General features: G+C 35.0%; 5 protein-coding genes across 6 annotated transcripts; 1 reads left to right on the top strand and 4 right to left on the bottom strand.

Moving 5' to 3' along the window:
• Nucleotides 1-280: 280 nt before the first annotated feature.
• On the bottom strand, nucleotides 281-2,566 carry LOC125857617 (pentatricopeptide repeat-containing protein At3g47530). The gene has a single exon (XM_049537225.1). The coding sequence runs from the start codon at nucleotides 2,479-2,481 to the stop codon at nucleotides 616-618; it is 1,866 nt and encodes a 621-aa protein (XP_049393182.1). The 5' UTR covers nucleotides 2,482-2,566; the 3' UTR covers nucleotides 281-615.
• A 925-nt stretch (nucleotides 2,567-3,491) lies between these two features.
• LOC125857840 (protein RKD2-like) lies at nucleotides 3,492-4,882 on the bottom strand. Its single transcript, XM_049537488.1, has 2 exons — nucleotides 4,496-4,882; nucleotides 3,492-3,821 (listed from the first exon to the last, which is right to left on the bottom strand). The coding sequence occupies exons 1-2, from the start codon at nucleotides 4,880-4,882 to the stop codon at nucleotides 3,492-3,494; spliced, it is 717 nt and encodes a 238-aa protein (XP_049393445.1).
• Nucleotides 4,883-7,248: 2,366 nt separating this feature from the next.
• On the bottom strand, nucleotides 7,249-8,977 carry LOC125857642 (protein EMBRYO DEFECTIVE 514-like). The gene is made up of 2 exons (XM_049537250.1): nucleotides 8,548-8,977; nucleotides 7,249-7,650 (listed from the first exon to the last, which is right to left on the bottom strand). The coding sequence occupies exons 1-2, from the start codon at nucleotides 8,875-8,877 to the stop codon at nucleotides 7,351-7,353; spliced, it is 630 nt and encodes a 209-aa protein (XP_049393207.1). The 5' UTR covers nucleotides 8,878-8,977; the 3' UTR covers nucleotides 7,249-7,350.
• Nucleotides 8,978-10,930: 1,953 nt separating this feature from the next.
• Nucleotides 10,931-17,147, top strand: LOC125857632 (uncharacterized). The gene is made up of 8 exons (XM_049537240.1): nucleotides 10,931-11,051; nucleotides 11,711-12,006; nucleotides 12,401-12,472; nucleotides 12,822-12,889; nucleotides 14,108-14,264; nucleotides 15,092-15,175; nucleotides 15,285-15,374; nucleotides 16,661-17,147. The coding sequence occupies exons 2-8, from the start codon at nucleotides 11,731-11,733 to the stop codon at nucleotides 16,838-16,840; spliced, it is 927 nt and encodes a 308-aa protein (XP_049393197.1). The 5' UTR covers nucleotides 10,931-11,051; nucleotides 11,711-11,730; the 3' UTR covers nucleotides 16,841-17,147.
• A 1,468-nt stretch (nucleotides 17,148-18,615) lies between these two features.
• Nucleotides 18,616-22,749, bottom strand: LOC125857620 (probable arabinosyltransferase ARAD1). Of its 2 annotated transcripts, XR_007445688.1 has the most exons (3): nucleotides 21,296-22,749; nucleotides 19,420-20,010; nucleotides 18,616-18,745 (listed from the first exon to the last, which is right to left on the bottom strand). XR_007445688.1 is itself a non-coding variant. In XM_049537228.1 (2 exons), the coding sequence occupies exons 1-2, from the start codon at nucleotides 22,259-22,261 to the stop codon at nucleotides 19,501-19,503; spliced, it is 1,476 nt and encodes a 491-aa protein (XP_049393185.1). In that variant the 5' UTR covers nucleotides 22,262-22,749; the 3' UTR covers nucleotides 19,351-19,500. The 2 variants fall into 2 exon arrangements, 1 of the variants encoding a protein (XP_049393185.1); XM_049537228.1 differs by lacking the exon at nucleotides 18,616-18,745 and having other exon boundaries at nucleotides 19,351-20,010.
• Nucleotides 22,750-22,821: the final 72 nt, after the last annotated feature.

Raw genomic sequence — 22,821 nt, 5'->3', positions numbered from 1 at the left:
CGCTAAATAGGAAGCCAATTCTCTCAAAATTTTAAAAATGAGTCTCCCAACCTGAACAAGATAATACTGCCGCCACTAGATCACAATCTCCAATTAGAATGACATACTCTATAAAAATCTATCCATTTGACTAGTATGTGATATTAACCAATTCTTCACTCGGGTCTATGTTACTAATGGAAAAAATTTAACACAAGAAAGATGATGGGGAAGGAATTTAACAGTCCTTCGATAAGAGGGCCTTCGAGGTTTTATTATAAATCACTTTGCCAGTTATGTAAGCCTCCCTTTGATCACAGTCCTTTTGCAGTCACAGTCTTCCATCTGGCAAATTCAACAATTTTCCCAGCTTGAAACTCCTTCAGTTCAGTCCATAAGCACAGGAAGTTTCGCCTTTATACTGATCACAACTTGGTCTTGTTATTTGACATAGTTAAAGCTGTATTCCGCAATAATGGAATTCTCTCTCTCTTTACTGTACGTCTAGAGTTCTCCTGATGCATGATTTATTCAACTCCACTGTCGATATCATTGTCATCATTCTTTCAAAAGATAAAATCTTTTTAAGTCCTACTTTCATTCTGCTCCAGAATTTACTGGCTAAACATTTTACAATTACCAATAGTCATTGCACGAGCATCGACCTTCTCTGAAATGATGGAAGCGGTTCCGATCTCTAATAACAACTTCCCGACTATAGACTGCTGACAATATCTTGGCAAAGTTATGGCAGTCAACACAAATCCTGAGGTCTTTTGCAACTCTAATTGACGTGCCAGGTGGAGTTGATAGAACAGCAAAAGCTATAGCCAATTTCTCACTGTGATAAGATAATGCAATCTGCTTCTCTTCTGTACCCACATTGTGCAACTCTGCCACCGTCTCAGCATCGTATCCTGCTATCCTCAGTTGCTGATTGATCTCATCCAACATCTCGTAAATTTCTGTCTTTCTTGGGTGCGAAAAGTCATTTGCAACGAATTCATGTATTTTTCCTCTGAACTCAATAGTACTACAAGCAGGGTTGGTTTGGATTCCCCTGTCTTTCATCATTTTTCTCACGTTTATTACCTTACCCCAATCACCAAGCGATGAATAAATATTCAACAGTAGTACATAATCTCCGGCTTCTTGTGCTTTAAGTTCTATCAAACGCTCAATGACTTGTTCTCCTAGGTCAGCTTGGTGATGAATCCTACAAGCTCCTAGTAGAGTCCTCCATATTGTTGCATCTGGTTTGACCTTCATCGAATTTATAAGGTTGTAAGCTTCATCAACCATACCAGCACGACCCATTAGATCAACCACACATCCATAATGATGAATGTTTGGTGAAATCCCAAACTCTTTGCTCATACTATTGAAAAACATCCTACCCTCATCAAGTAGTCCAGAATGACTGCAAGCAGAAAGAACCCCGGTGAAAGTCTGATCATCAGGGGAAACACCTGCACATTGCATCTCCCGAAATGCCTCAATTGCATCTCTGCCATAACCATTGCTAGCCAACCCCGATATCATGGCAGTCCAAGACACCACATCTTTCTCGGTAATTCCCTTAAACACCTCAAAAGCCTTTTCGAGGCAACCACACCGAGAGTACATAGTTATAAGTGCATTACAGATATTCATTGCCTTGTCAAAACCATGTTCTTCACAATATCTATGAACTCTCTCACCAAATGCCAATGCATTCAAATTTGCACAAGCCTGAAGTAACATCAAACAAGTAACATTGTCAGGCTGGCAATCATACGAGCTCTGCATCATATCAAATACACCCAAAACATCCCGAGTTCGTCGGTTACGCATGTATACAGAAATCAACACATTCCAAGCTATTGTATCTCTATGAGACATTTCATCGAACACTTTGCAAGCTTCAGTATACTTCTCATTAGATGAATAAAAATCCATCAATGTGGTCAGCAGTCGTCCATCAGATTGATGCCCATCTCTCAAAATTCGAGCATGAATCTGTAGCCCACCAAATAAAGACCCACTCTTTATACAACAATTTGTAACGAATGAAGATGTTAGAGAATTCGGTGACACACCTGACCTTAGCATTTCTTGATACAACATAAAACCATTTCCCGGTGAATCACTCATTCCGTAAGCTCTAATCATGATGTTGTACTGGAAAACATCGGGTTTACTAAATTTTGAAAAAACCCGACAAGCATAACCCAAATCATGCAATGGATGAAGAGCAATACCAAATAAGAAAGGTGAGAAAAAAATTGGATGTTGAAAGAGAGAGTTGCGGATCAGATGGGCGTGGATTTGTAGCAAATGGGGCTTACTAGAAGTTGACTTGATAAGCGAAATCAAAGGTTCGGTTTTCTCGGTATGCAAGTGACTGGTATGATTTGTGGGTTCGGTAATGCATTGACGGTGGTTATCTACACGCGCCGCCGCATGAGAAGACAGCCGACGGAAGGCGGACACAGAAAAACATTGAGGAGAGATTGCTCTCATTCTCTAATTTGTTAGGGGTGACATGGTGATGGCTCAAACTGGTAAACAATGTGTTGTTGCAAGTGTGGCGGAATTTAACAACATGGTTGTTGGAGAAAAGGTTATTGGGAGCACCAATATAGTGCCTATTCCGCCCCTTTTCAGATACAGAATGCGTTGAATAACTTTATCATTATTTTTGGTAAAAAATACAGATCGAATTTCAGCACGTATAGGTGACATTATTTAATCAATGGAGCAACTGTTATTATTACTGTAACATATTATTAAACTCTTTCACTTGAATATCAATTGAAGATAACAAATACAAACAAGAATTAATAATATGTAAACCTTGTTTCTCTAATATATTGTTCATTGTAGCTCTCGAAGGGAGTCCTTTGTGCGTTTTTTAAGCAGTGGATTCCATCTGTCGTATCCAATTAATTATTAGTCGTAAGGTGTGATATTGATATATGGTGTGAAATATGATTGATGCGAGTCATTTCATATATATACATGATGTTAGTATATTTTGTAATTATTAGTCGTAAGGTGTTACATATAGTGTGAAATTAAAATATGATTGATGTGAGTCACTCCATATATACATAAGGTTACTATACTTTAATTTATTTATCGTAATTTTATTAATCCCTTATCGGTTACACCCTTTTTATGTACTTATCAAATATACCAAAACCCATTATGAAAACATGAAGAGTCGCCCGCGCACACACCCAGCTACTTGCTATGTTAAAAGAACATTTTTTATCCATTTTCCTATTAACTAACCTGTCACAATTCATGAAATTCTAAACTAATTTCCTGCAACAAGCACTTACACACATGATTTAAAGAAGAATTACATCTAAAATGGATGTGATATAGGCAATTTTTATCGGCACAAACATTAGTAATTGATCTCAAGATCTGAACAATCACACTGAAATAACTTTAATATTGTGCCTAACATCCTTCTAAGCTAATATATAATAACATAGAAGAAGAAATAAACACAAATGAAAAGTTCAGTCATGCAAGGTTGGACTATTGTTAGAGAAACAATCAGCAAGAAGAGACTTAATCTCTTCATCATCTTCTTCACCATAAGCAACATTATCATCAGCAGAAGGAGTAGTAGTAGTGCAATAACTACCAAAAGAAGCCTGTAATTCTGGCATACACATCAGTCTTCTCCTCTTGTAGTTAGCCTTAAAGCAAGCTTGCCTTAACCTCTTTGTTTTCTCCTCAAGTTCCATGTCTGGTATTTCTTCCATCTTCCTCTTCTCTTTCTCTAATAGCTTTATCACATCCTTCAACTTTTGTTCCATACCATTTCCTCCTACCTTCTCCAATTCCTATAAATATTGCTTCGTCATATATAATAGAGTTTAACTTCTATATGCTATCAATATACCGAAATTTTTACACTATTACTTTTATAAGAACAAATATTTATAGGTAATTCTTTATAAAACTATCAAATCAATCAAAAAATATTTACATATAACACTATAAAATATAAAGCTTCTAATCTTGAATAAGAAAAATTACTTGTTACATGAAGTAAATATCACTTAATAACGTAAAAATTATTTTCTACAATATTAGTTAAATTCATCGATAAAAATCATTGTAACATATGTAGCAAAAAATTAAATTATTAAAAATACTACAAGAAATGAACTTTTTTGCCCTCAGCATAATACTACATAGTGAAACAAGAGAACATGTTTATATAGAGAGTATTTAACCTTAACATACTTTTTTTAGACGAAGTAGAAAGAAAATATTTTCACAAACTAAACGGTACGTATATTAGAAGAAAAGATGAAATTTTTGGCCATCAACTATATTGTTTAGACTCTTTTAAAATACTGCATGTGAAATACATCAAATATAATGTATTTTTCAGAAAATTTGATAGGAGTACGACATTAAAAGTGAGAGTATTCCGTGCAACTTAGGCCATCAGCGTATAATATTACTACATACAATTGAAAGAAGTGTATATAAAAGAGAGTGAATTAACCTTAACATTCTTGATTAATGTTTGAAGACTCATCAACTTCCTGTGAGGCCACCTTCTAATTCCTAAATCCCTACATCTTTTCTTCAAAAGTGTCAACCCAATATTGAGCTCCTTTGCTGCTCGAGTAATTGGCATGTAAAAATACTTTGAAATTGCATCTCGTGACAACATTCTTGAACTATTAATCTCCTCTCTAATATTATCCTTCTCTTTTTCCGTTACAATAATTTCCTCATGAACACGATCATTAGCCATTATCTCTTGTTGATTAATGTTATCACATAACAACACTTGTTGGTTCCCATTTCCGATTAATTCACCACTCATTTCATTCAACATTCTAACTTCATTTCCAATTTCCTCATAGTATAACTCTCCTGCACCCATAAAAAAAATTACTAGTCAATAATTTTTTTATAAAAAATAATAATGCTATAGTACAAAACATGACCATCACCTGGGGTAAGACTATAAAAAGATGAATAAAATGGATCTTCGAGAGTACATTCCATTTCCATCAAAGGATTGGTATTAGCAGTATTTTCTTGAATAGACAAATCATATTGATAGTCGATAGCATAGTTTCCTGAAAATTCACTGTTTTGAAACATAGCATATTAATATATATGACCATACATCGAATAACAACAACATATATATCCATTAAAATGAGTAGAGTCTACGTAGGTCTTGCCACTACCTCTTTGAAGTAGAGAGACTGTTTCCGATGGAATAAAGGAGTAAAACATAATTTCTTGAAGTAGATAAAATTATAATGAATCACCTGAAATCATCAAGAGAAGGGAGTTGTGTTGGAAGGGATAATAAGTCTTGATGATTATCTTGCTTTCTCATGATGACTTCATAGTTTAACTGATCACTACCCATATTTGGCATGGATCCAGATGAAATTATATTATGCTTATAAGAAGATTAAAAAATGAAATAGGCGTTTATTTTTATTTTTATTTTAGAGGAGGGAAAGGGAGAAGATAAGGCAGGGATTATAAGTGAAACTATGTGAAAGTAATTATTAGTATTAATTAGTGTTGGAAATCGTGCGCCGTCGTTATGCATGCATGTTTAGTATTAATTAATTATATTCATCAACATTAGTATTGATTGGTGCGTTTTGTTCCCACGTACACCTGTGATAAAAACTTGTAATTATGATTTCTTTTTGGAATTTGATCCTCCATTTTCATTAAAGGATATAATTGTTGTTTTACATTTTCATGTCGAAAATTAAATAAAAGAACCTTGAAAACATTATACAAAGAGTTGTGATCGATGTAACAGAAAGCTTAATAGTAGTTCTGTCGATATTAGAAAAATAACATTAGATATGGGAACTTTCCATTCCATAGGGACTAGGAAGTCTAATTCTCTGTTAATTACTTTACTCCAACTTCGAAGGGAGAGTTGTATTGCTGGTTGCTGCTATTCAACCTGTCTCATATTAGTTCTCTATTTTTTCCTTTATATCCTTAAGAAATCGAAAATGAGAAGAATAATTTTACTAATTTATACCTTTAAACTCCTTTTTGAAACTTTATAGACTTGTTCACGTGCACTTTTAAAAAGAATTAATAGTAAATAAAGGGAAAATGGAGAAAATTTAATTAAGTTTCTCTTATTTTTATAAATTGACAAATAATCTGAGATATTTTTTTATACATTAATATGGACAATTGATAAGGGAGTGCATGTCAAATTTTATTAAGTACCTATCTAGTTGTTACCATGCACTTTTTTGGGGGTAGATTGATGGCAAAATATGATATTAGTAATACTCTAACGTAGAGTACTAATAAATACATTCTATATATTTGTACCTCATGTAATTATTTAATTATGATAAATTAATACTCTAATGTAGAGTAAACATCAGGGTTAGATGACCAAGATGATTGAAGCACATTCCCCCCAATATAATTATTAAGAGTTTGCTTTTGATTTATACGTAATTAACATTAGCGTGCAGTAATATTTTGCTCCTGCTTCAAATTTAAGCTCAGAATCTGCCTAAAAAGAAGAAAAAAAAGGTCATTGTTTTCCTTATTTTTCTCTTTCCCTTTTATTTGGTTTCATTTTATTTATATAGATTAGAGAAATTTTATTTTTTAGCAATATGTGTTAGGAGTATACTGAAAGCAGACTCATAATATAACGTAGCAATCATTCATACTCATATCATAAAATAAGAGAATTAATGTTGCATCATTCGTTTCATTTAAGATCATATTATAACGTTTAAGGAAGTTACGATAAAATTTATTAAGTACTGTATCATATTATAACCTCTAGGGAAGTTCGAATTTATTATTCTACTTTAACCCAAATGATAAGATACAGTAGTGGTGGGCTACTGCTACTTATTGTAGCATTGATTAGTTATACTAATTACAACAAGCAGTATTTAAGAGTGGAGGTTACTGATCTATGGCAGTAATTATTTCCCTGGATATTTGCTTCTTTTCACTTTTCAGGCCACGCCCAACAAAAAAGTGTTGCGTTGGGACGAGTTCTTTTTTCCCTTTCCCATTAGATACGTTTTTTCATTAAGTTTTACTTGTATTGATTCACTAAACATACATATGATAAGTGAGTGCATTTTTCTGAGATAATCTTATTCTGAATCAAACAACCATGAAGGCTTCATGGGTCAAAACTCAATATATCAGACAAGCAAGAAGGCTTCCCAGACATTTTCAACAAATTAACAAGGTCTTGGTGAGATAATGGATGAGGCAGCAAAAACATTATGGAATAATGTATTTAAATGGCCAATATTTGGATTAAACAGGACTTAAAAAGACTGATACGAATAAATTGGCAATCTACTGTCAACTGTTTCAGTATCTTGACCTCCCTCCTCTTCCACGGCCACGTCCATATCCACCTCCTCTTCCTCCCCCTTTTCCACCATTAGCATGTTGTTTTGTTTGCATGTTCGCTGGAAGGGGTTGTATCTGATCAACACACTTCCTAAAACTAAAATCATCCACAGTATCGTCCTCCCTAACAACAAAGAAGCAGCGACTCTTGAAATGTGGATGAAATCGGATTTGGAAAGCACAAACTCCTGTACCAATCTTCCTTTCTGGTTCTGAATGACCCTTCTTAAGTAAGTCAAGTAACACCATGTGCTCATACTGCAATACCAAACTAAGTGATTAAGATCATCACATCAAACACTCAGACAAGTCAGATAAGTGTGGTCTACCCCAACACAGAGATTTTATGCGGAAATGAATCAGAGAATCCACAATCTTATGCAGTAATAACTCCTCTAAGGTTATGACCAAGACAAACCATATACTCTGCTTCACAAGTATTTGGACATCTTTTGCACTAAAAATGAGATTGAGTAGAAAATACAATCTCCACAAAGATGCTAGTTGAACCCCACAAAAGTTCAAACAGTCCAACAGACAAGAAAGCACAATGAATTTAAATTTGGAGCCTAAACGACAAGCTTTGAGGAAAATGAATGTAGGATAAGAAGAAAGAGAGGATACTGATAATAAATATAAAGGGAAAACATTTATTAATTCCAATCAAAAACAAAATAAAACAGAGTATCATCCCTATTGTAACCAAATAAGTCCAAATTGAATAACATATACCAAAAGATTATCCAATTAACACTCATACTTATTCGTAGATGTTTGTTGTCAAAATACACATATCCAAGATAGGATGTACAATCAAATACCTCGAGGTGTTAAGTTTTAGACTTAAAGGCAACTTTTGGAAGGCAATTATAAGTATCTAAGTCATACATGGGTCAATAGCCACTTGAAAATTATTCCTTGATGCGAAGAACAGACAGCAATTTGACATCCATATAAGTATGATATAATGCAAGTTGATGCTTCAACGAAACGAACATTCAGAATATTAAATGTAAAAAGTTTTTAAATTGCCAACTCAAAATGCCCCAAATTTCTATAGTCCATTCAGCTATGCCAGAGTATAACAATTAAGCCAGCAGGGTAAAAACTAACTCTTGATTCGCACAGTAATGGAGACATTGAGTGATGTTTTACCTTGTTGAGATTGAGATTGACAGACCAGGAATGAAGGAGTTTGTGAAAGTAATCAAACATCTCCACGGAGGAAACGAAACTCTTAGACCCCGCGCTAACCGGGATAGACACATCTTTCTTTTCCTCTTCCGCAGACTGGTCGACTCTTGGTTTCTTCGTATCGTCTCCATTCTCTTCATCCTCCGGCTTGTCTCCCTCCTCCCTTGGACGCTTCGACCCGCCGTTAGCATCATCAGCGGCTGGAACTTCAACGTCCATTTTCTGAACGGAGGTTTCTTCCTCCTCGGTCATTCCTAGGGCTTCGCTGGTTACAGGTTCAGTTTCCGCCATTACTGAGAACTGCCAACTTCAATTTTCGAAAAAAGAACCCTAAGCGTAGCTTTAGAGTTTAAAAACTGTAATCAGCCGGATTAGGATAGTTTGCAAGCTGCGGAAGAATTTGACAAATAGCCACTAGTTAAGTTTGTCTACATTTCAAATCTATTCTGCATTAATCAATGAAAAAAGTGGGCCTTTGGCCCATCATATTTCTAATAGGGTTAAAAACTTAAAAGGTTGTCATAAATCAACTTAAAACTCATTGTAAACATTCATATTCAAAAAGGGATCCATTTGCAAAAGAATCTATAGAGATAAATGGCACCAACTACCAAGTATCATCTCTGAGATTTAATTAGCGCAAAATCTTAGTAGCTCAATTGATTGACCATTTAAACTTTCATCTTGTATGTAAGAGTCTGGTTCCCCATTCTCATGTCCTCTTCCCCCGGGCCTTCCAAAAAAAGGAGATTTCATTGGCATAAAATTGCCCTATTTTATTTTATAATGTTGGCGTTGAATAATTATTCTCACATTTTTTTTTGTGTAAATATTCATTAATGTGAGAATTAATTAGTGTTAATGACAAACTCTACTAATAAACATATGCACATGCTTTTTAGGTATTAGGTATTGTTTCATGTCATATTTCCTTTTTTCACAATCCCCACCCCAACCCCATAATCCTTTCAAAGTGGATTAGGATATATTTGGGGAAATTAGAAAGAAAATATCTTATACTAAGATATTTCTTATTTTTAACCTGCCTATTACCTATAACACGTGTCTTCTAGAAAGAAATATAATGTCCATTATCTTTAGCTCTTCTAATTAAAACTCATTTGAATCATGACTTATCTCTTTTACATTAAAGTCATTATATCACATCATAGTTTAAAATACAAAAGTACTCACACTTTTGGAATCCTTTTCTTTTCATCATGATGAATTTTTTTCTAATGACCTTTTCGTACGAACGTGGACAAATAGTGTGGCTTTGCGCGTGAAAATAGTTAGGTAATTTTGTTAATTAATTTATTTGTACAGTCATCATGTTTAATTTGGTCTATGAAATTTATAAAGCTAAATTTGTTCAAAAATCAAATAATTGACAATGTCCAAGTTTTCTCTGAGTGCTTCTTACGCTGCTTCTTGGAAGGAATATGTCTTTGTTTAGTATATATTACATATATAATTTAATTATTATTGATAAAAAGTTATATACTACCAAAAATAGAGACACTATACACATATTGTATAGATTTTTTACTTAGTAATGATTTCTTCCCGAATGTTTGTTTTGAGTTTTGAGTTTTGAGTCTAACATTAAGTTATGTTGTTCTCTTTTATGACTATTGCAAATCTTATTATCAAAATCGAAGATACATAACTTTCTCATTGATTGATAAATATATAAATAAGACAAAAGAAAATAAAATTACATTGCATAAACGCTACTAAATATATTTTGTATTGTTTCATTTTTATCGAATATATTTAAAATCTAGACAATTAAAAATCTCAAATACCACAAAAGAAGATATAAATGTTCTTTTCTGGGATGTTTGAAGTTTCGACTATTTCAAAATCATAGTTGATATAAGAACATAAAATTTTAGGAATTGTCAAATTAGAATTTCAAAATATTTAAATTCACCAAAATTTGAGACCATTTAAGGTGGTAAACTGAAAACATTAGCTTCATTCTTATAAAATGTAGTGTGAGGAAGAAAAAGAAAAGTGAAATTTTTCTCAAGACAAAACTTTTCTTTTTCAAAGATAAAAAAGATATTCGACTTGTTAACTCAATGTTTTCAAACTTTTCGAAAGATTTATACTCATACTCTTATCTTAATTCATACGTATAATTTTTACTATTATTTTTTATCTATTAATTTCATAATATATTATTTTTTTCTATTCTAATATTTAGTAAAGTTGAGTAATTTCTCGTATGCCGGCTTTTAAAGAAGTGAATTGGGACTTGCATAAACGACGCCGTCATAGGCTTTAGCGGTCCCGCAATTAATGTCGATATAATCCAAAGAGAAGACTTGTATACATTACCTGATAATCAAAAAGGCCCAAACTGAAGACTTCTTACAACTATTTCTTCTTCTTCTCTCAAGAAAGAAAAAGGATACTACTCATACAAATTCTCAGAAAACCAAAATTTGCATTTTCAGGTACGCCAATTTTTCATCATTCCTCTATTTTTTTTTCAGATTGTTATTTTTCTTGTTCCGGGTTCAAGATTTTTTGTTGCGGTGAGTTTTTGGGTTCTTGTTTCTATTATGATGATCAAATTGATTATGCTTTGATCTTCAAAGCTTGGTCCTGTTTAAATTTTGTTATCCAGTATATTTCGTGTTGGTAATAGGAAAATGGAATGTCAAGAATCGGATGTTTTTCAAATGCATTTTTCGTTAATTTTTCCAATTGGGTACATTTCTTTTGTCTTTAAAAAGTCAACAAGGGTATACAGTATCAGTTTGTAGCAACAAGCATCCACTTTGTGTTGAAGAGTTCAACTCTATTGTAGGGAAAAAGAAAAGAAAAGATTAGTTGCTAGTTCACAGTTGACTGTACTTGTGTTTTTGTTGGTTTCTCCTATTTCTTTCTCAAGTAAATATGGCATTTGGGTTTTTATACTAATAGACAAAAGGCTAAACCTTGTGAGGAGATGCTTGGAGGGATGTAAATCGTAGGGTTTTTATGCTTTTTGTGAACTGGTTCTCTTGTGTGATAGAAAGGGTCACAACCTTGCACTTGGATATATGAAGGTTTAACTAATTCCTTTCATTGCTTGTTACTTAAGACGGCTGACCATGTTTGTTCATTTTAGGATACGTGGGTGAACTGCTAATGGGAGAACACTTGGCTCTGTGTGTTGATCGTCTTATCACACCTGAATCTTTGCACACTATGCAAGGGTCAGAGAATGCAGGATCCTCTGGGGGAAATTCTTGCTCTCACCCAGCAGATCAATCTTCCTATGGCACTGCTAATAAGGAGGATGAAGAACCAGAAGCTGGTGGTGAAGATGAGCCATTACTTCAGACTGTGGAATGCCGAATTTGCCAGGAAGAAGATAGCCCGAAGAATTTGGAGATTCCTTGTAGCTGCAATGGCAGCTTAAAGGTAGATTTGTGAAGTTTAATTTTCTCTCTCTTATTCAAGTAGCTGCTAAATATTGCTTATGCATTTAATAAATATGTATCCATAATGCCATCTTTTTTCCCCTAAGTTTGAATGGTGCTAGTATTCAAGTTTCTCTTCTCAAGAAGTTGACATTTTCATGATTTATCATTCATGGCTTTCATCTTAGCGAAGTGTCACATTCACTATTTTGATTTGTTTGTGTTAAGGGTGGTCTGGTTTACTGATTTTAGCTGCTAGTAAGCTGAAGAATGATTCTACTGATTACGTCTGTGCTGCAACTGCATGACAAAGGTCTTTTAATGTTTGTGGACTTGTCTTTTGTTCTAACTATTCTCTCTTTTTTCTTTTCTTGTGTCTTTGTTACAAAATTCAGTATGCTCATAGGAAATGCGTTCAGCGGTGGTGCAATGAGAAGGGTGATATAATTTGCGAGATTTGCCATCAGGTACTTTCTTCTATCTGTTAATACCTATTTGCATTTTGAGTGATGATGCTTCATGATTTGCCTCTCCCCATCACTAAGGAACTTACAGCCAAATGAGCTTGAAAAGAGCAATGGAAGGAGGGATAAAGAAATAGCATGGTTTTGCATAGGCACAGAGTTTATTTGATTTGGAGAGAATGATAACTCACCTTATGCAGTAATTAGTTGATGCATTTTTTCTGTTCAGAAATACAAGTAATTGGGACTTTAGAAAATGTTAATGGATACATGCTAAAAGAGTTTCTAGTTCAGGCTCACTTATTTCGTAAAAAAAGTTATATGTTGACTTTGAGAACTCTATAACATGCAGCCTTACCAACCTGGCTATACTGCTCCTCCACCGCCTTCTCATTCCGAAGATATTGCCATTGACATGAGGTTGGTTGAAATCATGATTATTGTCTTGTGCATACCAAAATTTGATATATTTATCCAAGCATTTCCACAATCTATGGAGCAGATATATTAATATTCTGATTTTGGTGTTTACTTTTCCAAGTATGTTTTTATCTGTATCTTTTCTATATTCCACTTCCCCCAATATCCTAAAAAAAAATGAAAAGAGAGGAAATAGACCACGGAATGGATGATCTTACCGTCTCCACACCTGACTTGATTATGTGTATCTTCTTTATGAATTGCTCCGCTTATTTAGAGGCCTCTAAATAGTCTATTTCTTTCTGAACTAATTAGCAAGTGAACTTGCGTTTTCTTCATGAATGCTTGAATAGGTCAATGTACTGTGCAACTCAAGAAGTCATTAAGAAGCTCAACTGTACTTCATGCTTTCAGCCAAAAAAAAAAGGAATTTAATTGTATGCTTGAAAACTGAGTCAAATCCTTATCCGTGGTCTATGACCATGAACTCTGCATTACCAATATGCTCAATATCTAATGATGATTCCGATTCCCAGTTCAGTTTGTTGTTCTTTGATATCAAGTATTTATATGATTATCTATGTTTGTAGCTAAAGTGATACAAGTAGCATTTATAGAAGATTAAGATAAATTGTATTCATCATTTTAGGTTTTGGTGCAAATCTGAATATATAGATGATCCTGAGGCAATCATAGATGTGTTAGGCTCTTTGTAAGATGAGCAAGGTTTTTGTTTCCCTTCTCTTTTTGGTGATCTGATGTAGTCACTCCACTTTGGTTACCATTACATTTTTTTGCTGATGTCTATATATACACAGGAATATGCCACCATCTCAAAAAAAAAGAAGGTGAAATTTCAGCATCATTGACATGAAATTATTTTTCTTGGCCCAACAAGAACAGTATATGACAAACTAAACTGCCATAAAGACCTTTCCTCCCTCTTTTGAAAGTACTTAAAACATGTTTAACTTATTATATTATGAGGCAGTTCAGTTTTAAGTTTTTACAGTATATATATAGAGGCCCTTGCTGCCGAAATTTTGATTTATAATCTGACGTAACCTTTTCTTTGGTGCCAGCTTAGCTGTTAACGTCTTTATTGAGAACAATCCAACATGATCAGCATGACATCTCACAATCTTAATCTTGAAAATTTTCTTTTCTGTCTTCTCTTCTCTGTCACTGATGGATTCGTCCACATGTATTACCTTGCAGTGGGGGCTGGACAGTAGCTGGTACTCAGCTCAACGTACATGATCCTCGGCTTCTTGCAATGGCAGCTGCAGAACGCCATCTCTTGGAGGCTGACTATGATGAATATGCTGATTCAAGTGCTAGTGGAGCTGCATTTTGCCGTTCTGCTGCTTTAATCGTAAGCAACTGCTATTCCTTAATGTTGCTAAAATCATTTTGCTAAATGCAGGCTAGTGGTAATGTGAGGTATGCATTAGTAAATTTTTCTTATGGAAGATAATGCACCAGCAGATTCAACGTTCTTTCTATTTGGGTGGAGGCGGGGTTTAGCCTTGACCATACGGTACATAAATTTTCATCTTTAAGTAGTGACTTGAGAAGAAACTTGAGAGTTCATATTTCATTGAGAGAACTGGTGATACAATTTTTTTGGGAACAACTATCTTTGATTTGTGACACTCCCTTCTTTTAAAATGAGAGTTTTCCTTTCTTAGGAGTCATACTTTAGGAATGCTCAAAATGGAAATCATATCAACTGCGCCCTTCCATTACTGGGAAAAAAAGCAACACAACCACACAAACAAATTCATCCTACCTTATATTATGTATATTTTCATGTTCATGCTACAATAGTTTTCCCTTCAAGTTCTTGAAACTGCATCACTAGTACTAGAGAGGGCTTTTCAAGGTCATGCTTTTTTTTTTTGAGAAGGTAGGGTCTCACGCTACGGTTCATGCTTTTATTCTCCTTTTATCTGCTTATATTCGCTTCCTTGTTTGTATTGCCTTTTGTCCTTTCCGGCTGGTTGAATGGATCATAAATGACCTTCATTTTATTGTCTAAATTTGTTAAAAAATTTCCCAGTAGCAATAATAGAAAAACTGGGGGGAAATTTTCCTTTCAATATTAACCTTTTCTTTTTACCCATGCAATCTATTTATGTTATATTTTAACCTTATCTCTGTTTCTAGATAAACAAAGAATAATGCACTGTGTTCCTGCAGTTAATGGCCCTTTTATTATTGAGGCATGCTGTGACCATCGGAAATGGTGATGGGGATGATGATGATGTTTCTGCCTTTTTCTCGGTGAGTGAATCGTACAGTGAAATCATTTTTCCGTTTGTTGCTTGATATGATGAGGCTATGATACATGAGATTGTGTGGGATCACTGATCTGGTTGATTCCTTGACACAGCTTTTCTTACTCCGTGCTGCTGGTTTTCTTCTACCTTGCTACATCATGGCTTGGGCTATCAGTATCATGCAGCGTCGAAGGCAAAGACAGGTTAGAGCCTTGTATAGATTTCAATTGTTTTTCATAATATGTAAATTGCTATTAACGTGTCAATCTTCTTACTTGCTAATTTGATGATTACTTTGCACTTTTGCAAAAATGCAAAAATTAAAATCCTTGTGGTGCAGATCAGATAATTTTTTGTTTAGTCATAATGGTTGACTAATGCTGCATCAATGCACATGTATATAATAAATTGAGCGAATAAGATCTTTGCTCTAGTTTATGGGAACTCAGTGTACTCTATTTCAGAAACATTCAAGACCTTCAATCCTAGTCATAGTTAATACATCAATACAGGGTGTTCTCGCTAAACATGGAGAAGTCATGTCGTGTTCACCCTGCATGAATGAAATACCTCATGCAAGTATATTTGTTTTAAGACTCCTGGCTAAAACATCTGGTCACTGAAGAATTCCTCTTGTAAGTGATGAAATCATGAAATACCTCATTTGTTATTTGTGCTTTTTCCAATAAATTTGTTCTCTGTTACACTTCCCAACTTCCAAACAATTCCAAGTTCATTTGATGGTCTTATCTCTATTTTCCTGGTCTATACTTTGCATCCCACCTTTTACTTTCATGTTGATTATGATGCAAGTCGCAATAGATAATTGGTTTATATGTCCAGTGTGATAGTGCCCACTTCCAGTTGTAAAATTTTACGTTCTGCTGATAGATGTCAGCACTTTGTACACACATTAAGTAGATTTGAATTATGTAACATGTTGGAACTTGTGTGATTTTATCATGAGAACCAAGTAGGATATTTAAGGGCACATTGAACTCTTAAAATTATCTCTACTTGCTCTAGCTGTGGGAGTTGATGGCGTGCTAATTTTGCTTGCCCAAATAAATTTAACTTTGATAAACAAGTGAAAAAAGAAAAAAAAGAAACAAGTACTATAACTTTTTCAATTCCATTTTATACCAAATTCGGACTATTTGGGAAATCAAGAAGCTATTTCTTTGACTATGTTTTTTCAAACATCTTTAAAAAACTGTGATCTATTACTTTTTTTGTAGTCTCTAAGTATATGTTAGAAAAAATTAATACTTGTCTGAACCACACCGAAAATTATATACTTCGATCCTCCTACTTTGAACTCCATCATTCAGTTTGGCATGCATCGAAAGTTGCTTTTTTCATCCATCAAAACAGACTAAATAAATTCATTCTACATCATGTAGTTTACTCATCCGTTTTTTTTAATATATAATTTTATGCCGATTGCTATTTTTTTGGATGTTTATTCTTCGTCTTTTCTTCAACACAGGAGGCAGCAGCACTAGCGGCAGCAGAAGTTGCTTTCATGCTGCAAGCAGGGCAACATAGGGGCTTGCATGTAACAATAGCACCAGGACCTGCACAGGCAGCAGAACCTTCAGCAAACCCAACTACCCATGTTGCAACACCAACTGGCCAGGTCACAGCTCCTCCTCCGGAGCTAGTATAAATGGCTTTGCTCAGCTGGCATGTTAAAACGTTGTTACTGATAATGGCACTGTACTTTGTAAGTTGCACAAGCTAGGAGAATAGAGGTTCTTTTTTCCTTTCGATGTATTAGTTGTATATCTTAGCCCTGGCAAATTTGGAGTGATGCAGAGGCTGAAATTGTTCCCTTTTGTTCAATATTTACATTAGTGCTTGAACTTGTAAAAAAACCATAGCAGCTAACTTATCTGCTTTGAATTTGAAGATACCATATCTTCACATCATGTACATTGTTTATTCTTATCGATATGGTTTACTGTTCCATCCCACTTCATTTAGTATTTACATTGTTTGAGCACTTTGCTGGTATCTCTAATTTGAGCTGGATCTCTTTTGTTTATATACCTGCTGGTTAATGTCTATAAATTTAGCATTGTATATCTCAGCTACCCTCGCAAGGCATGGGTGAGGCTTTGTGCACACCACCCTCTCCAGTCCCCAATTGTGGGATTACACTAATTTTTCTGTTGTATATCTCAGTTCTTACAGCTACTTATTTCTACGCTGATCGAACCAGCTTAAGATTGTTCCCTTGATCATATTTATCTTATGAAATAATTTCCCTGTTTTCTGAAGTTGGAGAGAACCTTATTAATATGCGAGGAACAAATTCTTTCATGGGATTGAGACAACACATACCAACGGGCAAGATGAAGAGGAACAAATTCTGAATCTGAGAATAAGAAAAAGGAAAAAGAAAAAGTGAAAAAAGAAGAAGAAGAAGATGGTCCACATGGGTAAGCAAGAAAAATAAAGAAGGAAAGAGTAATATGCTTGACAAGGTCCAAGAATTTTGAATGGAGGGAAATTTGCACAAATCTAAAATTAAAGATGAGAGCAAAGAAAAGCATAAAGGGAAACTCATTAAGCACAAGGAACCAAGACTGCCATTTTTGTTTTTTTAGATTGGAATTGTAGAATCTAAAGTAGAATTTGGCATAAAGCAACTCCTTGGATTTATATTTTTCCAAGAGGCTTCCATTCTTCACATTCTCCAATACTCTCTACTTTATCTGGCTTTCTTGCAATCTCAGCTTTGGCCTCCTCATTTAATTAACTTCTAACTGAATGAGGGAAGTTGTATTGAAGTGAATAAAGTTCAGTGATCATACACGAAATTAGTCATTTATTCTTGTAACAGATGTGATAAAAACTGTTGTAAAACAAAGCCAATATCAATTCCGTGAGGTTAAAAAACAGGTGATTATAATTAAATGACTTGGCAGCTGAGTTGGAATAAAGTTCAATAAGACCACTGGTCTGGTCATTATTTGGTCCAAAAGGGCAAAGAATGAAAGGGATGTAGGGAACAAATGTATAGATTCTTGGCCCAAAGAATGGTGTTCCAACTTCACTTTTATTCAAACCTGTCAGTGTCTTGTACAACAGCCTTATATTGCTTGCAGCATTTGGCAGGCTTATGATTGAAGTGAATCTTAAACTTCTATAGATGGTTTGTCTTGGGACCCTCCCCTGCTTTACTGTTAACTTTATTCTTGCAAATCCCATAAAAGATGAAACACAAGTTTATATGTACAGGCACTTGGTGTTGGATATGCAGCGTATAGCCACAGACAAATCTCTCATTTTCTCATCATAGTCTTGGCCAAGAAAACACTTTTGTTCCTTCTGTTGGAACCAAGTTCAGAAAAATGTTGTGTCCTTCCTGTAGGGTGATGGTCTTAATTCTTTGTATTGGGTTCTTGTCAACTCAGCCAGAGAGAGTTTCTGCTCTGAGAAGTATAGATCTTGCACTCAGATGGGGAGAAGACAGCTTATTTCATCTGAGAAGTTCTCGGATTCTAAAGGCTGCTGTCGTGCAGGACTTGCAAACACGGCTCAATATAGCACCTGCACCTTCGATGACCTTTGATCCAAATCAATCAAACAAAAGAAGAGTGAAAAGAGGATCAGATCCAATCCATAACAAATGTTGACAGTGAGTCCAAAGCAAGTGTGCAGGGATGACCGTTTCAAGATTCATGAAGACAGGGAAAAACAGCTGCTTTCTTTTGCACTTTTCTAAGAGAAACTTGAGGATGGTGGGAAATTCTGCATCCTCAGACGGTTTTATTAGGTTTGTGACACTGATCACTATCATTTGTTTGAGTATAGCAGTCTTTACTGAAAGCAGCAACTTCATGTGTTATGTAAAGCTAGAACCACAGAAAGAAACTAGGATTTTAATGCTCGTTGTCATACACAAAAGATTTGTTTTGATATTTTCTGATCATATAGATAGCATGTTATCTTTGAACACCAGTACTTGTTGCATGTACGATGAAATGAAATTTTCTCGCTGTTGACTGCAATCTTCTGACTCAAGACTTCCTCTTAATAGTTTTCTTTTACTGTACACGTTAGTTGAACAGAGTATCATGCTTTGTCATTTGTGTTATACAATTCCATTTATGTCAGTGATAAATCATGGTGGTTAAAAAGAACCCTAGTTATAAGGCAGGAGAGTGATGTTTGCAATCATAAATGAAAAGAATTTACAAATTGTTTTGAAAATTGGTTACAGCAAAAACATTTTCATACCGTAAGATAGAGAATCCAGCTCAATCTGGCATCTGATCTCCTAGAAGTACAAGATGATTGATTCAAATTTCACATAAATAATCACAAACGCTGTGACCTGTGGAATCTGTTGTTACGGTGATCCTTCAGCTGTATATGTGACACCTTCCTTGAAACTGCCTGCCAAATCATATCCACTGCATCATTAGTTTGGGATGGATATTGATATTCAAAATATTTGCTGACCACCTTTAGCCTTTCCCACATTTTGGTCCACTGATCTTCCTTCATTCCTCTAAGAAAGTTCAGAAGGTACCCCTTCTTTACAGCATCAGATGAATGGACAAACACACAAAACTCCGAGTAATCAAGAACATCTTCGAATGGAAGCTCAATATCATCACTAATTATTACCGGAACACAGTGCCTAGCAATGGCATCAAAGAGACGATTTGAAGATGGAGTGTCTCCAGCAATATTCAGGCAGAATTTGGACGAGGACATTCCTTTTCCAGCATCCCTAACACCATGCGCTTGGATACTTCCAAATGTGAAGTGTACATCTTTTTCATCTTTGAGAAGGTAGTATAATTCCAGACGAATCTCTCCACCCTGGTATTAAATGAGCAACAAAGAGATCTATCACTTCAATCTTACTGCATACCAATCAATATTATCTTTTCAAGCTTCAAATGAAATAAACAGGGAATTTTCAGTTTTTAGTTAACATTTTTACAATCAACATTAGGCCATTAGATCATCCTAACCATCGTACACTTCGTCAGCTTCAGTTTTCCATTTCTTTTTCATCCATAGTAACAATACCAACCGCACTCAACCTGGGATTCCTCTATTACATTTCTCTTTGGATATCTTAGAAGGAAATGGGATCTATTATGTCCTTTTGATACCTAAATGAAGAACTTATAAATGCTGGATAAGGTTCAGAATTCCACTAGATATACCATAATTGAAGAAAAAGATGGAGGGACTTCAAGAAATAGTTCCACTTCTATTTCAGAATGAGCATGTATTATATTCCAATCTTGCAGTTCAGAGAAAAATGAATTTTTTGAGGTGGCAGGTCAGAGAATATAATTGTGCATGCTATAGGTTAAAAGACTTGCTCAGCATACAAAGGGAAAACCCAAGTCGATTAACTATCACAGGGAACAAGAACAACGATATTAGATCTAGTCTTCCCATAAGGGGAGCTAATTGGTTATCAACCCATTAGTTAATCCTCCACTTTAACCCTGAAACGATTGCCTATAACTACACCATTACGTGTATTGGAAAAATATGGCTAGGCTTTTTCAATTCTCTACTTCTTCTAAGAGGGTAAATAACCTGTGGAAACCAAGGGACTCTTCCGTTTTGTGATGATTTTTACTGAACGGTACTTCATATCAGTTGAAAGAAATTCACTCGCGCTAGGAGAAACACATGTACATAAGTCTTCTAAACTGGTGTTTACAGTAATCCCTTCAAGTACAAAACAGTCAAAAAAGATGCATTTTATGGTCTGAAAAGAAAAGGCTGCGGCTATGTAACGACTATGTACCATTCATTCACACCTTTATTTGTGAGCAAACATTGGTTGAAACTACTTCCGATAACAAACAGCAACTACACCTCAATTCCAAGTTAGTTGAATTCAGTTATAGAAATCTCACACTTCTTCCATTTGGACCCATTTCATTACAAAGACATGAGAAAACTTAATCTAGCTCTCATGTTCAAGTTTCACTGCCACTAACTACTTGGGGCCTCACAACCTAGTGCAGGTTAATTTATAGTTAGATTAAAGCATAACTTTAATATCATGGGAAGTAGCAATATCATTAAAAACTTAGTTAACTCATCAATTGCAGGTAAAAGCAGTTGTGAAACTTACGTCTTTTCTAAAGATTGCCCCTTGGAAGTAAACTAATGTATCTCGTTGTCTGAATGAGGGCGAGCTGTCAGCACCTATTGTCTGGACCATATGTTTGTAAGGAGCAACCACATCCTTTTCAATGTTTGCTATTTCGGCTCCATACCTTCCAAAATCTGCAAGTACAAACATGGCGGAACCAAGCTTCTCTCTTGCATCCAACATACTATTAGGGTGGTGAGCTATGATCAGATGATCCTTTCCGCCCCTTTGCTTCCACTCGTCTCTACCTTTTAAAAATTCCGCCAGTTTATCCTGCAGCACTCTATTGAGACTGATTTTCTTCTTCCCTAGTACCTTAGAATGCCTGTTGTAACTCAACGACGAAAAGAAGGGCACAAAGATTACATCTGCTTCACTCGAATTTGATACTCTGACAGCATTGCAAGGTCCATTAATATTTGGGGTATTTGAGGATAGAAGGTCAAGAGTAAGCCAATATTCAATGCTGTGCTGTAAATTTAAGCCCCCAGGGTACGAGGGTATTTGGCTCGGGTTACTAACACTAGGCCATGTTTCATCCTTACTTCCTTTCCAACCTAATAGCCCAAAGTGAAATACAGGAGGTAAGTCATACATATACACTCTAAGGAGAGCTTGTTCTGGACCACAAGATTTCCCAATTCCTAATCCACCGGAATTGTTGCCGAAACTGGAAGTTTCATAAGCCAACTCTTGGGTTTTCAGTATTTGTTCATGTGAAGTTTCAGCAGGCAAGAAAGCATCTTTAGGTTCCCCACTACTTGAGGTCAAGTAAACTGAAGTATCATTAACAAGAACTAAACTAAAAACTGATTTGGGCATAAAAGAATGGTCAGCAAATTGAAAAAGGGAAAGTGAAGAAACTATCAAAAGGAAAACAGAAATGGCTATTAGACAGAACAGAAATTTTGAAGGTAGCATGCTTTTATCAGGAATCGAACACATTGTGGAGAATAATTTATCCACAAAACCAGAATAATCCCTTCTCAAGAACTTTCAGATACTTCCAAGGTAGTGCATAAGTTGGTAAAACCGCGAATTTCAGCCCCAATTTAGCTATTCAATTTATTGAAGTTTGATTCTTCTACTGCAAATCCCTGCTCTTACACTGCAGAGGAAACAAATACTCCTATTTACTTGCAATTATCAAAGATAAAATAGAACAAAAGCAGCTGAAATTCCAAGAAAAAAATAAGGCACATATAAACACAACTATGTCAGCTGAAGAAACAGAATCCAATCTTTCTCATTTGGGTCATCAAGAACACAAAAATAGACTTGGAGTATTCAAAATCCAATCTTTTTCATATTTGGGAATTGGGTCATCAAGAACACAAAGGCAAAAGAAAAGGAAAACAAAAAAATAGACTAGAGAATTCAAAATCCAATCGTTTTCATATTTGATTCATCAAGATTAATTAAAGTTGAAGAAAGGGTGAAAAAAAGCACAAAGAGTGCTAAAAGTAGAGAGATGAGTATAGATACCTGATAAAGCTCTGAATTAG

Source organism: Solanum stenotomum, chromosome 3 (genome assembly GCF_019186545.1).
Source record: "Solanum stenotomum isolate F172 chromosome 3, ASM1918654v1, whole genome shotgun sequence".
NCBI lineage: Eukaryota > Viridiplantae > Streptophyta > Magnoliopsida > Solanales > Solanaceae > Solanum > Solanum stenotomum.
The sequence above is the reverse complement of the archived record's forward strand: the minus strand, read 5'-3'. Positions and strand labels throughout refer to the sequence as shown.

Excerpts from the sequence above, each read along its gene's own strand:
- LOC125857617 (XM_049537225.1), bottom strand. The coding sequence starts at position 2,481 with ATGAGAGCAATCTCTCCTCAATGTTTTTCTGTGTCCGCCTTCCGTCGG.
- LOC125857840 (XM_049537488.1), bottom strand. The coding sequence starts at position 4,882 with ATGGGTGCAGGAGAGTTATACTATGAGGAAATTGGAAATGAAGTTAGA. Across the intron at positions 3,822-4,495 it reads CATTAATCAAGAATGTTAAG|GAATTGGAGAAGGTAGGAGG; the intron begins GTTAATTCACTC and ends CAATATTTATAG.
- LOC125857642 (XM_049537250.1), bottom strand. The coding sequence starts at position 8,877 with ATGGCGGAAACTGAACCTGTAACCAGCGAAGCCCTAGGAATGACCGAG. Across the intron at positions 7,651-8,547 it reads TCAATCTCAATCTCAACAAG|TATGAGCACATGGTGTTACT; the intron begins GTAAAACATCAC and ends TTGGTATTGCAG.
- LOC125857632 (XM_049537240.1), top strand. The coding sequence starts at position 11,731 with ATGGGAGAACACTTGGCTCTGTGTGTTGATCGTCTTATCACACCTGAA. Across the intron at positions 12,007-12,400 it reads GCTGCAATGGCAGCTTAAAG|TATGCTCATAGGAAATGCGT; the intron begins GTAGATTTGTGA and ends TACAAAATTCAG. Across the intron at positions 12,473-12,821 it reads TTTGCGAGATTTGCCATCAG|CCTTACCAACCTGGCTATAC; the intron begins GTACTTTCTTCT and ends TATAACATGCAG.
- LOC125857620 (XM_049537228.1), bottom strand. The coding sequence starts at position 22,261 with ATGTGTTCGATTCCTGATAAAAGCATGCTACCTTCAAAATTTCTGTTC. Across the intron at positions 20,011-21,295 it reads GGGCAATCTTTAGAAAAGAC|GGTGGAGAGATTCGTCTGGA; the intron begins GTAAGTTTCACA and ends ATTTAATACCAG.